The sequence below is a fragment of the Cherax quadricarinatus genome, chromosome 79 (assembly GCF_038502225.1).
Source record: "Cherax quadricarinatus isolate ZL_2023a chromosome 79, ASM3850222v1, whole genome shotgun sequence".
Classification (NCBI taxonomy): Eukaryota; Metazoa; Arthropoda; class Malacostraca; order Decapoda; family Parastacidae; genus Cherax; species Cherax quadricarinatus.
This window is the reverse complement of record NC_091370.1, coordinates 2,292,266-2,308,899: the sequence shown is the minus strand read 5'-3', so window position 1 is coordinate 2,308,899 and position 16,634 is coordinate 2,292,266. Positions and strand designations below refer to the sequence as shown.

Below are 16,634 nucleotides of genomic sequence, written 5' to 3'. Positions count from 1 at the left end.
TCATCAGCAAAGAGAATGGGGTTCAGGTGTTGGGATACGTTTGGAAGATCATTGATGTATATGAGGAAGAGCAGGGGACCAAGGACACTTCCCTGCGGAACTCCAGTATCAAGTAGCCGTGTTGATGATGCTGTTTTTAATGGTGACATACTGATACCTATTAGTAAGGTAGGATTTGAAATATGCAAGCACATGGTCTCTTATACCGTAATGGTCAAGTTTGTGGAGTAGGATACCGTTGTCTACTGTGTCAAAAGCTTTTCTTAGGTCAATAAAAATTCCTAGTGGATATTCCTTATTTTCCAATGCTGTGTAAAGCAGATCTAGCAGTTTTATAATTGCATCATTAGTGCTTTTATTTTTCCTGAATCCAAATTGGCAGGGGTTGAGTATGTTTTGTGCTGTTAAATATGAATATAGTCTCCTGTGCATGAGTTTCTCAAAGATTTTGGATAGCAATGGTAAGTTTGATATTGGCCTATAGTTGTTTAAATCTGTAGGGTCACCACCTTTATGTATTGGTGTAACCCTTGCTGTCTTGAGTAGTTTCGGGAAGGTGCTAGTTTCTAGTGACTTGTTAAAAAGTAATGAAATAGCATGCGAATTGACATGGGCCACTCGCTTGTACAATAATGGTGGGACATGAGACAGATTCCCTGAGTTATTTTTAAGTGACTTTATAATCTCGGTGACTTCCGCGGGCTCAGTTGGTACAAGATAGAAGGAATTTGGGAAATTCCCATCTAGGTAGTCCCCGGCACGGGCATTGATACATGGGATTTTATTGGCGAGATTAGATCCTATGGTTGAGAAGAAGTCGTTTATCTTGTTAGCTGTGTCAGTGGGATGTCCATCTTACTGCTGTGAAATTGTCTGCCAAGGAGCACCAGTATGCATTCACCTCCTGACATGGTAAGGGAAGGTAGTACTAATACTTTCCACTCACCTCTTGTCGGGGAGCACAGCAGCGGTTGGAATTATTCCTCCATGATAATCCTTTAACTGATTTATGTGATATGCATGGTCTGACTTTCTTTTTTCTTGGCGTGCGTACCAGATACTTAATACTTACCTCTTGACATGGTAAGTGAAGGTAGTATCAGTACTTAACACTCATCTCTTGACATAGTAAGTGAAGGTAGTACCAGTACTTAACACTCATCTCTTGACATAGTAAGTGAAGGTAGTACCAGTACTTCATACCCGTCTTCTCAAAAGGTAGGTGCCAGTTAGAAGATATTAGAAACTATTTATAGAATTACTAATGAAAGTTTTTTTAATATGCAATATTTGGGAGTGGATGTGTCGGCTGATGGGTCTATGAAAGATGAGGTGAACCATAGAAATGATGAAGGAAAAAAGGTGGGTGGTGCATTGAGGTATCTTTGCCTCCATGAATGTTATTCATGGAGGCAAAGAAGGGAATGTATGAGAGTATAGTGGTACCATCATTCATATATGGGTGCAAAGTATGAGTTGTGAATCCTGCCGCAAGGAGGTGGCTGGAGGCAGTGAAGATGTTGTGTCTGATGGCAGTGTGTGATATAATTATTAAGCAGAGAATTCGTACTGTGGAAGTTAGGTGTGGAGTTCTTCTTCTTTCAACGTACCAGCCGTATCCCACTGAGGTGGGGAGGCCCAAAAGAAAAAACTGAAGTTTCTCCTTTTAAATTTAGCAATATATACAGGAGAAGGGGTTACTAGCCCCTTGCTCCCGGCATTTTAGTCGCCTCTTACGACACGCATGGCTTACAGAGGAAGAATTCTGTTCCACTTCCCCATGGAGATAAGAGGAAATAAACAAGAACAAGAATTAGAAAGAAAATAGAAGAAAACCCAGAGGGGTGTGTATATATATATATATGCTTGTACACGTATGTGTAGTGTGACCTAAGTGTAAGTAGAAGTAGCAAGACTTACCTGTAATCTTGCATATTTATGAGACAGACAAAAGACACCAGCAATCCTACCATCATGTAAAACAATTACAGGCTTTCGTTTTACACTCACTTGGCAGGACGGTAGTACCTCCCTGGGCGGTTGCTGTCTACCAACCTACTACCTACAAGGTGTGGAGTTATTAAAAGTATTATTCAGAGGGCTGAAGAGTTGTTGTTCAGGTATTTTGCTCAGTTAGAGAGGATAGAACAAAATAGGATTGCTTGGAGAGTGTATAAATCTAGTGGAGGCAAGGATGGAGAGATGGAGTAAAAGAGGTTTTGTGTTCAAGAGGCTTGGACATACAGCAGACATGTGTGATGATGTTAGATAGGAGTGAGTGGAGATGAATGGTTTTTGGGACTTGATGAGCTGTTGGAGTATGAGCAGGGTAGAGGAGGGGTTTGGGATATTTGCTTTTTATAGTGACCTCTAAACTGTCATACCTGTGTGCCTCTGGCAAGACAGTGATAGTGTGAATGATGGTGAAAGTGTTTCTATTTTGAGTCATTCGGCCTTGGTGGGAGACAACCAGCTTATTAAAAAAAATTATGAGGAACCAAATATGCCAGTCAGCACTGAAAATTAATGACAGAATTTTTTGGAAATGGTTAATAATAACTGTTAACATTGTGGGTATATTATTTTACAAATTTTTTGTCTTTGTCTAGGATGTGCTGCCATTGTTGGCCAAAGAATATGGGTTTGAGTATGAGCTTGTGCAGTACAAGTGGCCCAGATGGCTCCACCAGCAGACTGAGAAACAGCGCATCATCTGGGGATACAAGATCCTCTTCCTTGATGTTCTCTTCCCACTTGACATTAAGAAGATCATCTTTGTTGATGCTGACCAGGTATGTATTTATCTGTAAGTAAAGTAAAAGGACACAAGTGCAACTAATGTGACATTTTATTGTGGCAACGTTTCACTCTCCAGGAGTTTTGTCAAGCTGATACAAACAGTATATGGACACAGAGGGTATATAAAAGCTCAGAGTGAGGTGCAATACTAGTGGTAGTAGTAGTAGTAGTGACAAAAGTTGTAGTAGTAGTAGTAGTAGTACAACATGGTAGAGCAATTAATTCGTACATGAGTAAAAGGATATAAAAGCTATTACTTGGGTAACATAAAAATAGGTTGGACAAATATAGACTGGATAGAGAAGGCCTGTTTCAATGTTCACTCTCTGTAATGTGCTTTGTGTAGTATAACAGGAGAGACTATGTGATGGCAGGCTTTACTGTTTTCAGGAGGATTCTTGCTAAGACTTCAGAGATGGTGAAGCTGCCGTTGTTTTGTTTAATTGTATTCGAAACAGCGATCAGTGCTGATTCGAGGCACTTGCATCTGCGGAAATTAGTTTCTTTGATCACTAATTGGGCGTCCCTGAATTTCATGAGATGATTGGTGGAATTTCGGTGTTGTACACAGGCGTTGTTCAAGTTATCGTTCCTACATGCGTAAATGTGTTCATTGAGGCAGGTGTCGAGGTTTCTTGCTGTTTCACCTACACAAATCTTGTCACAGCCTCCACAGGGTATAGTGTAAACCCCTGCATTGACTGGTTCATGGTGCTTTGATTTTGTCCTGGTTAGATCCTTTATTGAAGTGCTAGAAGCGATGGCAACTCTGGTATTAGCTTGTGAAAGTACTTTAGAAACGTTCAGTGCAACCTGGGAGTGGTGTTGGTGCATGGAGAATTAATGATCTGAAGAGCTCTTTTCTTGCAGTCTTTGATGAAAAAGGAAGGAAAATGTAACTCAGTGAAGGTTTGGTGAATGTATGTACATTCCTTGTCAAGAAACTCAGGACTACAAATTCGGTATGCTCTTAGGAAAAACCCGATGATGATGCCTCTTTTGGTCTTGGTATCTTGACTGGAATAGAAGTGTGTGAGATAATTACTACTACTACTACCACTAGTATTGCACCTCACTCTGAGCCTTTATATACCCTCTGTGTCCATATACTGTTTGTATTGGCTTGACACAGCTCCTCGAGAGCGAAACTTTGCCACAATAAAATGTCACATTAGTTGCACTTGTGTCCTTTTACTTTACACATTGTCGGTAATTCTACCAACATTATTACAATGTATTTATCTGCCATGCATAAACCCACATGGATTTCTGTTATATATTTATGTGAATCATGACTTCTAAATTTCAAATCAAGTTTCAGTAGTGCAGTCAGGATTATAGACTAGAAGGGGGTGCTTATGAATCATAAGATGCTGAAAAAATTATAGACATTGTCTTTAAAAATATTTGATTTTCAGTATGCAAAATTTCTTAGACTATTATGCTTTCATGGTCACTTGTCAGTATTAACCAGTACAGTCAAACCTCGGTTGTCGATTGCATTACTCGTCGAATAAATCGGTTTTCAAATGAGGTGTTCGAGAAATAATATCCTGGTTTTCGTATGTTCTCTTGGTTGTCGATGGACAAGTCTTCGCATGTATGGAATGAGACAAGGTGGCTCAGGTCACATGCTCAAGGAAGACAATGTTTTATTGAGTGGGTTCAGGAGGTCTTTCCTCTCACTGTCAAAAAGTACCTCATTAAAAACAATTGCCTCTCATGGCCCTTTTACTTATGGATAATGCTCCTACTCATGCTCCAAGCTTGGAAAACTAGTTGCTGGTGGAGTTCAGTTTTATAACTGTGAAGTTCTTGCCTCTTAATACCACTCCTCTCATCCAGCCCATGGACCAGCAGGTCATTTCTAACTTTAAGAAACTACACCAAAGCACTTTTTGAAAGGTGCTTTGAAGTCAGTTCGGAAACAAATTTAACCCTCAGGGAGTTCTGGAAGGACTACATTTCAGTATCCTCACCTGCTTGAGGCTTATAGACAAAGCCTGGGAACATGTGGTTAGCATGGTCCCCAGGAAGGCTACCATACCTACCACACCTGACTTTTTACAATAAATACCAGGACCATGCAGTCAGCATATAAGAAATTGTGGCCTGACCGTGGCAGCCAGGGATTTTGGAGGCTTTGACAAGGAGCCTGAACCATTAGAGGATTTTGTGTTCCTGGGAAAGACCTTGGGCCTAGAGGTGACTAAAGATGATGTGGAGGAGTTGGTGGAGAAGAATAGAACTGAACTCATCACAGAAGAACATGTAGACCTTCAGAAGGAGCAGCAACAGATTGCAGAGGAGGAGCTGTCATCAGAGGAAGAGGAAGGAAGGGATGATGTGCCCATTGCACTTGTCAAGGAAATGTGTGCTGAATGGTGTGAAGTGCAGGAGTTTGCTGAAAAATACCATCCAGACAAAGCAGTGGCCATCTGTCTCTAACATGTACATGTACAGTCTCAGTTTAGACAAGTGTTAAAACGGAGCATGAAACAAACCTCACCAGACAGTTTTTTTGTGAGACAAAGAACCAGTGAACCAGAACAAGGGGTTAGTGATGAAAAGAGAAACAACATTGGCTCTCCTCAGACAGGTAAGGGGCAGTTAAATTTTCATTTACTTTACAGTATTTCGGTTAGTTTCATTTAGTATTAATTTTTACAGTTTCCCTGTGCTAGATAATTTTATACAGTGGACCCTCAGTTAACACCTGCATCGGATAGCGCCAAAATCAGATAACGCCTTGCTTTGGCGTGAAAAAATTGGCTCGGATAACAACTAAAAACTCGGTTAGGAGCTTTTGTCCCAGCGGCCTGAGCGGGCCCGGCCACTCACTCCATGTACCAGCCAGTGTGCCATTGTTTACAAAGCCAGTGAGGACGATTCCACGTGTACATGCGATATATTTTGTATTATTCCATTGTTTTTGGTGCTTGTAACTGCTAAATAAGCCACCATGGGCCCCAAGAAAGCTTCTAGTGCCAGCCCCATGGTAAAGAATGTGAGAAACACATATAATTTAAGAAAAAGTTTGTAGAAAAATACGAAAATGGTGGTGGTAGAGGGTGGTAGTGATGGTGGTAGTGGTGGTGGTAGAGGGTGGTAGTGATGATGGTAGAGGGTGGTAGTGATGGTAGTAGAGGGTGGTGGTAGTGATGGTGGTAGAGGGTGGTAGCAGTGGTGGTGGTGGTGGTAGAGGGTGGTAGTGATGGTGGAAGAGGGAGGTAGTGATGGTAGTAGAGGGTGGTAGTGATTGTGGTGGTGGTAGAGGGTGGTAGTGATGGTGGTAGAGGGTGGTAGGGATGGTGGTAGAGGGTGGTAGCAATTGTGATGGTGGTAGAGGGTGGTAGCAATTGTGATGGTGGTAGAGGGTGGTAATGATGGTGGTAGAGGATTGGTAGTGATGGTGGTAGAGGGTAGTGGTAGAGGGTGGTAGCAATGGTGGTAGAGGGTGGTAGCAATGGTGGTAGAGGGTGGTAGTGGTTGTGATGGTGGTATGGTATGATAAGGCATGGTGAGGCTGCCAGTTCTAACAAAAAAGTGGGTGAAAAATATGTGCAGGACTTTAAGGGGTACATAGAGTCTGAAAAATTAAAACCCCAACAAGTGTTCAGTTGTGACAAAACAAGTCTGTTTAGGAAGAAAATGCCAAACAGGACCTACATTACTCAGGAGGAAAAGGCACTTCCAGGACACAAGCCAGAAAAGGACTTGTTACCTGCAGTCTTTATGGAACACCTTCATCCTCTTCCCTCCTCCCATCTCATCACTCATCAACAAGTCCACAATAAAGGTAAGTGTGATGTTGTTATTGTTTTATTTGTCATGTGTCATTGTTTTCTGTGTGGGGAAATGTATATTTCATGTAAAAAAATTATTTTGTTTAATACTTTTGGGCATCTGAAACAGATTAATTGAATTTCCATTATTTCTTATGGGGAAAATTAATTCAGTTAAAGGCTAAATTGGTTAAAGGTTAGCTCTCTGGAATGGATTAAAGGCATTAACCGAGGGTCCACTGTACATTGTTTTATGTAGTAATTAGTACATTATCAGTATGTTATTATATTGTCTTTTGGGGTCTGGAATGGATTAATGCTATTTACATTATTCTTTATAGGAAAAATTGCTTTGGTTGTCGTCGATTTTGGTTGTCGAATCGACATCTGGAATTAATTAAATTTGAAGACTGAGATTCCACTGTACAGTGGACCCCCGGTTTTTGTCTGGTGCGGAAATCGTCCGTATCAGACGCATCCACCCGCCCGGGACGCCACTTCTCATGCTTACCAGACTCAGTGTGCCTGTCTCTTGTTGAGTTAGCAATACTTTACGTGTTCATCCATTGTTTATTGTGCTTGTTTATTGATTGCAATTGTGAAGTAAGCCAATATGGGGTCAAAGAAGCTGAGAAACACAATAAAATTCAAGAAAGAACTTGTGGCAAAATATGAAAGTGGCGTACGTGTGGCCGAGCGATGTATAGGAAGTCGACATCAACAATCAGTTCCATCCTGGCGAAGAAAGCAGAAATCAAGGAAGCTGATGTTGCGAAAGGGGTAAATATGCTAACAAAACAGAGATCACAAAGAATCGAGGATGTGGAGAAGTTGTTGTTGGCATGGATCAACGAAAAACAGTTAGTGGGAGATAATGTTGTGGAGGGGATAATTTGTGAAAAAGCAAGGCACGAAAATGCCTGGAACAAGTGCTGACATCTACAGTTGTCTCACCCTCCACTAACACAGTCCCAGTGGCAGAACCTGAGGACAAATCTGCAAAACACAGGAGGTGCAACAAATCATAGTACACCCTCCCAGGCACCTAGGCTGCGCTCTCGCTGTCACCGGAAGGGGCACACCACCAACAACTGCCTGCGAGATACCAGGTGCAATTACTGCTACAAGAAAGGACATCAGGAGGACCAGTGTCGGAAGAAAAAGGAATTTGACAGACAGGACCACCTGTTTAGAGACCTGTTCTCAGAACAAACCAGCAGGATCTCTGAATTGGTGAACACTCTCACACATCACCCACTCAGCTACTCCTATCTCAGCCCAGCAGGTGGTATTGTGCCTTATACAAGACCACAGACCTACATCCCTGCAGCTGCCTCAGTACCCTACCTCTCTCAAGGGCAGGCACCTTACATGTCTTACACACCCACCACCTCAAGCTGACCACATCATGAGGAGCCAGTCTATCAGCATCCTGTCGGCCAACATTAGAGGTTTCATTACTAATGTTGGAGAGCTCACACATAGTTTTGTGAACACTCGACGTCCCAACATGATAGCTGTTGTTGAAACATTTTTGGACTACAGGACTCCAGAAAATTTTGCAAGAATTGCTGGCTACACCTCATGGATGAGAAGAGACAGGCAAGGGCAAGGAGGAGGTGTTGCTGTGTGCTTCTCTAAAAGTGTTAATGCCCAGCACATTGATGTTGCCACCCCTACTCATCTTGAAATGATATTCTTCAAGCTCTGCATAAACACTAGTACCTCTGTACTAGCATGTGCAATGTACAAACCTCAGTGGCAACATGCAGACCCCATCAACTTCCTAATGGAAAATATGGACTCCCTTCTGCTACAACACAACTGTCAACATATCATAATTGTTGGTGATCTCAACCAACACCTTATACAGAGGGACTTTGATGACCTTCTTGCAGTATTCGACATGAGAAACTTTGTCGATTTCCCTACTCACATCTCTGGCTCCTCTCTTGACCCAGTAGTGAGTGATCTGGCAGAAGCCATAGTCACTTGTCAACCCCTTGGCTACGTTGGATCGTCTGACCACAAGGCTGTTTTTACGACACTTCAGATCCCAACAGAACGAGGTGAGGAGTCCACACGCACAACCTGGCTATGGGAAAGAGGTAATTGGCCAGCCCTTTGCTCTGAGCTCGCCACCACCAATTGGAATGCTCTTCTCCAAGGGGATGTTGACAACCAAGTGAAAGCCTTCACTGGACACATACTTAATCTATAACAAGAACACATTCCTCACCGGCAATATGTGACGAAGCCTACAGATCAGCCTTGATTTGGCTTTCATTGTAGAGAGGCTGCTACTGCTAAGTACAAAGCATGGCGAAGGTATAAGAGACACCATCTATAACAGGAACTTGCACAGGCAAGCCTGTAGGCACATGGGTGACGTTCAAAAGTGGGCCATTGCTAAATGGGAGGTGGACACTAAAAGAAAGCTAGCATCAGGTAGGGTAGGCTCCAAAACCTGGTGGTCCCTGGTCAAGGACAGACAAGGTTATCTGCCTGATGAACTCATTCCACCTCTAAATCGACAGGATGGGACCACCTCTACTAGAAGTCCAAAGAAGGCGGACCTCTTTGCCGAACACTTCGCTACCAAAATGCAAGTTCCTGATCCAGCAAGGGACCCTCCTTGGCTAGCTGCAAGAACTGTGTCAAAACTGTCAGTGGTGACAATAAGGCAGGAGGAGGTGCATTTCCTTCTTAAATCGCTTGACCAAGAAAAGGCTGTGGGCCCAGACAAGTTGAGCCCAAGATTGCTGAGAAGATGTGCAGACCAGCTAGCAGCACCTCTAACTCGCATCTTTCAGCACTGCCTAGCACAGTGTAAATGGCCCTCTCTATGGAAAGAGGCAAATGTAGTCCCTGTTCACAAAAAGAGCAGAGCAGAAATCAGCAACTACAGACCAGTGTCACTCCTGTCAATCACTGGTAAGATCCTTGAGACAATAATCTCAAGACAAATGACAGAGTTTTTTGACTACCACTCACTACTTTGTGATCATCAATATGGCTTCAGGAAAGGTTACTCTGCTGCGGATCTGTTGTTAGGTAAGACACATATGCAACAGTTAGGTATCTTTATTTTGAAATGTTTCGCCTACACAGTAGGCTTCTTCATTCGAGTACAAAAAAGTTGATAGAAGCAGAAGATACTTGAAGACGATGTAATCAGTCCATCACCCTTGAAGTTTTGTGGTGGTCAGTCCCTCAGTCTGGAGAAGAGTATTGTTCCATAGTCTGAAGCAATATGGAGTTGAAGTGACAGGATGGGGCCTTATATAATATGGAGTTGAAGTGACAGGATGGAGCTCCATCCTGTCACTTCAACTCCATATTGTTTCAGACTATGGAACAATACTCTTCTCCAGACTGAGGGGCTGACCACCTCAAAACTTCAAGGGTGATGAACTCATTACATCGTCTTCAAATATCTTCTGCTTCTATCAACTTTTCTGTACTCGACTGAAAAAGCCTAGTGTGTAGGCGAAACGTTTCGAAAAAAAGATACCTAACTGTTGCATATGTGTCTTACCTAACAACCTGTCGGTATTTCATACCATTTTAATGTTCATGCTGATATGTTGTTAAACCTCTCTATTAAGTGGCACCAGTCACTGGATGAATCCAAAGTCAGCTGTATGGTAGCACTGGACATTGCTGGCACTTTCGACTGGGTGTGGCACCAGGGCCTCTTAGCAAAACTTCAAGCGCTGGGAATTGCAGGCTCTACGTTATGTCTCCTCAGTGATTACCTTCATGGTAGATCTCTAAGTGTAGTTCTCAATGGAACGGAATCAGCAAGACATCCTATTGGGGCAAGTGTTCCACAAGGAAGCGTGCTGGGACCATTGTTATGGAATGTCTACTTCAACGACCTTCTTCATCTCATGCCAGAATCACATGCATATGCAAACGACTGTACACTGACATTCGCTTATCCAAGAGAAGAAATGTAATAAAGTTGGTAGAATTACCAACAATATGTAAAGTAAAAGGACACAAGTGCAACTAAGGTGACATTTTATTGTGGCAACGTTTCGCTCTCCAGGAGCCTTATCAAGCCATTACAAACAATACATGGACACAGAGGGTATATATAGGCTCAGAGTGAGGTGCAATACTAGTGGTAGTAGTAGTGACGTAAGTTGTAGTAGTAATACAATATGGTAGAGCAATTAATTCGTACATGAGTAAAAGGATATAAAAGCTATTACTTGGGTAACATAAAAATTGGTTGGACAAATATAGACTGGATAGAAGCAGCCTGTTTCAGTGTTCACTCTCTGTAAGTTGGCTAGGACGGCACTGATGGGGGACCCCATTCCCATGCCATAGGTTTGTTTGTAGAGCTTGTTATTGAAAGAAAAACAGTTGAAATTAACACAGAGTTCAATCAAGTCAAAAAAATCTCCAGGAGGTAGAGGAAGATTAAAGTCCTGATTGACTTTACGTCGTAGAACCTCGATGGCTTTTGTGGTAGGTACTTTTGTGAAGAGGGAAGTCACGTCCAAACTGCTTAGTTTCTTGTTACGGATGGAGAGGTTTCGAATGCATTTTAGAAGGTCGCCTGAGTGTTTAAGATGAGCGGGGCTGATGGTCCCCAGAAGGCAGGAAAGATGTTTGGCAAGAACAAGAAACTAAGCAGTTTGGACGTGACTTCCCTCTTCACAAAAGTACCTACCACAAAAGCCATCGAGGTTCTACGACGTAAAGTCAATCAGGACCTTAATCTTCCTCTACCTCCCGGAGATTTTGTTGACTTGATTGAACTCTGTGTTAATTTCAACTGTTTTTCTTTCAATTACAAGCTCTACAAACAAACCTATGGCATGGGAATGGGGTCCCCCATCAGTGCCGTCCTAGCCAACTTATACATGGAACACCTAGAGTCCGAACACTTCGCCAACATCATCCCTTCAAGCGTCACTTGGTTACGTTACGTGGACGACGTCCTCGCAATAACTGCCAAACGTTTTGATGTACGGAATCTTCAGGCAAGGCTCAACGCAGTTGAACCGGCGATCCAGTTTACACTAGAAGAAGAGTCCCATGACAAGCTACCTTTCCTCGACGTCCTCATTCACAAAGTAGACAACAACCTAAGATTTCAAGTTTATCGGAAACCTACCAATAAAAATGATCTCACACACTTCTATTCCAGTCAAGATACCAAGACCAAAAGAGGCATCATCATCGGGTTTTTCCTAAGAGCATACCGAATTTATAGCCCTGAGTTTCTTGACGAGGAATGTACATACATTCACCAAACATTCACTGAGTTATATTTTCCTTCCTTTTTCATCAAAGACTGCAAGAAAAGAGCTCTTCAGATCATTAATTCTCCACGCACCAACACTACTCCCAACAAAGTTATAATTCTTCCCAACAGCCAGGTTGCACTGAACGTTTCTAAAATACTTTCACAAGCTAACACCAGAGTCACCATCGCTTCTAGCACTTCAATAAAGGATCTAACCAGGACAAAATCAAAGCACCGCAAACCAGTCAACGCAGGAGTTTACACTATACTCTGTGGAGGCTGTGACAAGATTTACGTAGGTGAAACAGCAAGAAACCTCGACACCCGCCTCAATGAACACATTTACGCCTGTAGAAATGATAACTTGAACAACGCCTGTGTACAACACCGAAATTTCACCAATCATCTCATGAAATTCAGGGACACCCAATTAGTGATCAAAGAAACTAATTTCCACAGACGCAAGTGCCTCGAATCAGCACTGATCGCTTATTCGAATACAATTAAACAAAACAACGGCAGCTTCACCATCTCTGAAGTCTTAGCAAGAATCCTCCTGAAAACAGTAAACCCTGCCATCACATAGTCTCTCCTGTTATACTACACAAAGCACATTACAGAGAGTGAACATTGAAGCAGGCTGCCTCTATCCAGTCTATATTTGTCCAACCTATTTTTATGTTACCCAAGTAATAGCTTTTATATCCTTTTACTCATGTATGAATTAATTGCTCTACCATATTGTATTACTACTACTACTACAACTTACGTCACTACTACTACCACTAGTATTGCACCTCACTCTGAGCCTATATATACCCTGTGTCCATGTATTGTTTGTAATGGCTTGATAAAGCTCCTGGAGAGCAAAACATTGCCACAATAAAATGTCACATTAGTTGCACTTGTGTCCTTTTACTTTACAAGAGAAGAAATGCCAGCTGCTCTAAGCTATATCAATCACCAGCTGAGAGCTATATCAGCTTGGGGAAATAGATGGCAAGTAACATTTGCACCTGAGAAAATGCAAATGATGATTGTCTTTAGGCACCATGATGGTAATGCTGGTGCAGTAGTGAGGATGAATGGGAGGGTGTTGGCACCTGGAGAAGACGTTGATATCCTTGGGGAGAAGTTTGACTCGAAACTAACCATGAAGAACCATGTTGTAAATCTTGCAAACAAGGCAGCTAGGAAGCTTACAGCACTTTGCCGTATCTCGCATCTGCTTGAAAGTAGGGGTTGCAAGATTCTGTACGAGGTACAAGTACGCTCACACCTTGAGTATGCTCCACTTTCTTGGTTTGCCTGCCCCCCTCTCATCTGCGACTGCTTGACAGAGTAGAGAACAGAGCAAGACATCTCATCTCTCACCTGGACCCATCCTGGATAGATCTGTCATTTCAGCAGAGCCTTCAACACAGGAGGGATGTGGGTGGCCTTATTGTTATGTACAAGGCCAATATTATGAAAGTACCACACTTGGCTACACTTCGAGGACAGCGCAAAACAAGCTTTTATGCCATAAGACATGCAGAAAGTAGCAACTTCACTCTGGCTGTACCCTTCTCCGGAACATCACTCCATCTGAGATCATATACACCCAGGATGACTCGATTATGGAACACATTCGTACAGCATAATTATGTCAACGAGGTAAAGTAAGTTGATCAAATGAAAATGCTGGCCCACAGATGGCTCCAACTTTATCCTGTTCCCTACTTGTATGTCTCATAACAATAAAAATACTTTCAAATGAGCTGATGCAGGTAACAGCTCTTAGCTTGCCAATAAAGTTAGGAATCCTTAACCTGTAAATAGCTTGTCAATAAAGCTAGGGATCCTTAACCTAACCTTGTCAAACCCTGTGTAAAAAAAAAAAAGAGAAAGAGATAGATTGATAGAGATAGATTGAGATAGATTGAGAGAGATAGAGAGAGATAGAGGTAGAGATAGAGGTAGAGATAGAGGTAGAGATAGAGGTAGAGATAGAGGTAGAGATAGAGGTAGAGATAGAGGTAGAGATAGAGATAGAGGTAGAGATAGAGGTAGAGATAGAGGTAGAGATAGAGGTAGAGATAGAGGTAGAGATAGAGGTAGAGATAGAGGTAGAGATAGAGGTAGAGATAGAGGTAGAGATAGAGGTAGAGATAGAGGTAGAGATAGAGGTAGAGATAGAGGTAGAGATAGAGGTAGAGATAGAGGTAGAGATAGAGATAGAGGTAGAGATAGAGATAGAGGTAGAGATAGAGATAGAGGAGATAGAGATAGAGGTAGAGATAGAGATAGAGGTAGAGATAGAGATAGAGGTAGAGATAGAGATAGAGGTAGAGATAGAGGTAGAGATAGAGGTAGAGATAGAGGTAGAGATAGAGGTAGAGATAGAGGTAGAGATAGAGGTAGAGATAGAGGTAGAGATAGAGGTAGAGATAGAGGTAGAGATAGAGGTAGAGATAGAGGTAGAGATAGAGGTAGAGATAGAGGTAGAGATAGAGGTAGAGATAGAGATAGAGATAGAGATAGAGGTAGAGGTAGAGATAGAGATAGAGATAGAGATAGATATATATATATAAAATATAGATATATATATATATATAGATATATATATATTATATATATATATTATATATATATATATATATATATATATATATTTATATATAGTTTTAAAAATGCAGTATTAGAATGTGGGGCAGAAGTTTGTGGTTATAGGAGGGTGGGGGCAGGAGGAAAGAGGAGTGATTGGTGGAATGATGAAGTAAAGGGTGTGATAAAAGAAAAAAAGGTAGCTTATGAGAGGTTTTTACAAAGCAGAAGTGTTATAAGAAGAGCAGAGTATATGGAGAGTAAAAGAAAGGTAAAGAGAGTGGTGAGAGAGTGCAAAAGGAGAGCAGATGATAGAGTGGGAGAGGCACTGTCAAGAAATTTTAATGAAAATAAGAAAAAATTTTGGAGTGAGTTAAACAAGTTAAGAAAGCCTAGGGAAAATATGGATTTGTCAGTTAAAAACAGAGTAGGGGAGTTAGTAGATGGGGAGATGGAGGTATTGGGAAGATGGCGAGAATATTTTGAGGAACTTTTAAATGTTAAGGAAGAAACAGAGGCAGTAATTTCATGCACTGGTCAGGGAGGTATACCATCTTTTAGGAGTGAAGAAGAGCAGAATGTAAGTGTGGGGGAGGTACGTGAGGCATTACGTAAAATGAAAGGGGGTAAAGCAGCTGGAACTGATGGGATCATGACAGAAATGTTAAAAGCAGGGGGGGATATAGTGTTGGAGTGGTTGGTACTTTTGTTTAATAAATGTATGAAAGAGGGGAAGGTACCTAGGGATTGGCAGAGAGCATGTATAGTCCCTTTATATAAAGGGAAAGGGGACAAAAGAGACTGTAAAAATTATAGAGGAATAAGCTTACTGAGTATACCAGGAAAAGTGTACGGTAGGGTTATAATTGAAAGAATTAGAGGTAAGACAGAATGTAGGATTGCGGATGAGCAAGGAGGTTTCAGAGTGGGTAGGGGATGTGTAGATCAGGTGTTTACATTGAAGCATATATGTGAACAGTATTTAGATAAAGATAGGGAAGTTTTTATTGCATTTATGGTTTTAGAAAAGGCATATGATAGAGTGGATAGAGGAGCAATGTGGCAGATGTTGCAAGTATATGGAATAGGTGGTAAGTTATTAAATGCTGTAAAGAGTTTTTATGAGGATAGTGAGGCTCAGGTTAGGGTGTGTAGAAGAGAAGGAGACTACTTCCCGGTAAAAGTAGGTCTTAGACAGGGATGTGTAATGTCACCATGGTTGTTTAATATATTTATAGATGGGGTTGTTAAGGAAGTAAATGCTAGGGTGTTTGGGAGAGGGGTGGGATTAAATTATGGGGAATCAAATTCAAAATGGGAATTGACACAGTTACTTTTTGCTGATGATACTGTGCTTATGGGAGATTCTAAAGAAAAATTGCAAAGGTTAGTGGATGAGTTTGGGAATGTGTGTAAAGGTAGAAAGTTGAAAGTGAACATAGAAAAGAGTAAGGTGATGAGGGTGTCAAATGATTTAGATAAAGAAAAATTGGATATCAAATTGGGGAGGAGGAGTATGGAAGAAGTGAATGTTTTCAGATACTTGGGAGTTGACGTGTCGGCGGATGGATTTATGAAGGATGAGGTTAATCATAGAATTGATGAGGGAAAAAAGGTGAGTGGTGCGTTGAGGTATATGTGGAGTCAAAAAACGTTATCTATGGAGGCAAAGAAGGGAATGTATGAAAGTATAGTAGTACCAACACTCTTATATGGGTGTGAAGCTTGGGTGGTAAATGCAGCAGCGAGGAGACGGTTGGAGGCAGTGGAGATGTCCTGTTTAAGGGCAATGTGTGGTGTAAATATTATGCAGAAAATTCAGAGTGTGGAAATTAGGAGAAGGTGTGGAGTTAATAAAAGTATTAGTCAGAGGGCAGAAGAGGGGTTGTTGAGGTGGTTTGGTCATTTAGAGAGAATGGATCAAAGTAGAATGACATGGAAAGCATATAAATCTATAGGGGAAGGAAGGCGGAGTAGGGGTCGTCCTCGAAAGGGTTGGAGAGAGGGGGTAAAGGAGGTTTTGTGGGTAAGGGGCTTGGACTTCCAGCAAGCGTGCGTGAGCGTGTTAGATAGGAGTGAATGGAGACGAATGGTACTTGGGACCTGACGATCTGTTGGAGTGTGCGCAGGGTAATATTTAGTGAAGGGATTCAGGGAAACCGGTTATTTTCATATAGTCGGACTTGAGTCCTGGAAAT

General features: G+C 41.8%; 1 protein-coding gene across 1 annotated transcript in view; it reads left to right on the top strand.

Moving 5' to 3' along the window:
* LOC128702725 (UDP-glucose:glycoprotein glucosyltransferase 1) overlaps positions 1 to 5,247 on the top strand; it is a gene marked incomplete at its 5' end in the record, with an annotated part of 261,894 nt that extends 256,647 nt beyond the window's left edge. The window contains 2 exon segments of the mRNA XM_070101800.1: positions 2,610 to 2,792; positions 4,894 to 5,247. Coding sequence (XP_069957901.1) covers positions 2,610 to 2,792; positions 4,894 to 5,247 — 537 coding nt within the window.
* Between the last annotated feature and the right edge of the window lie 11,387 nt (positions 5,248 to 16,634).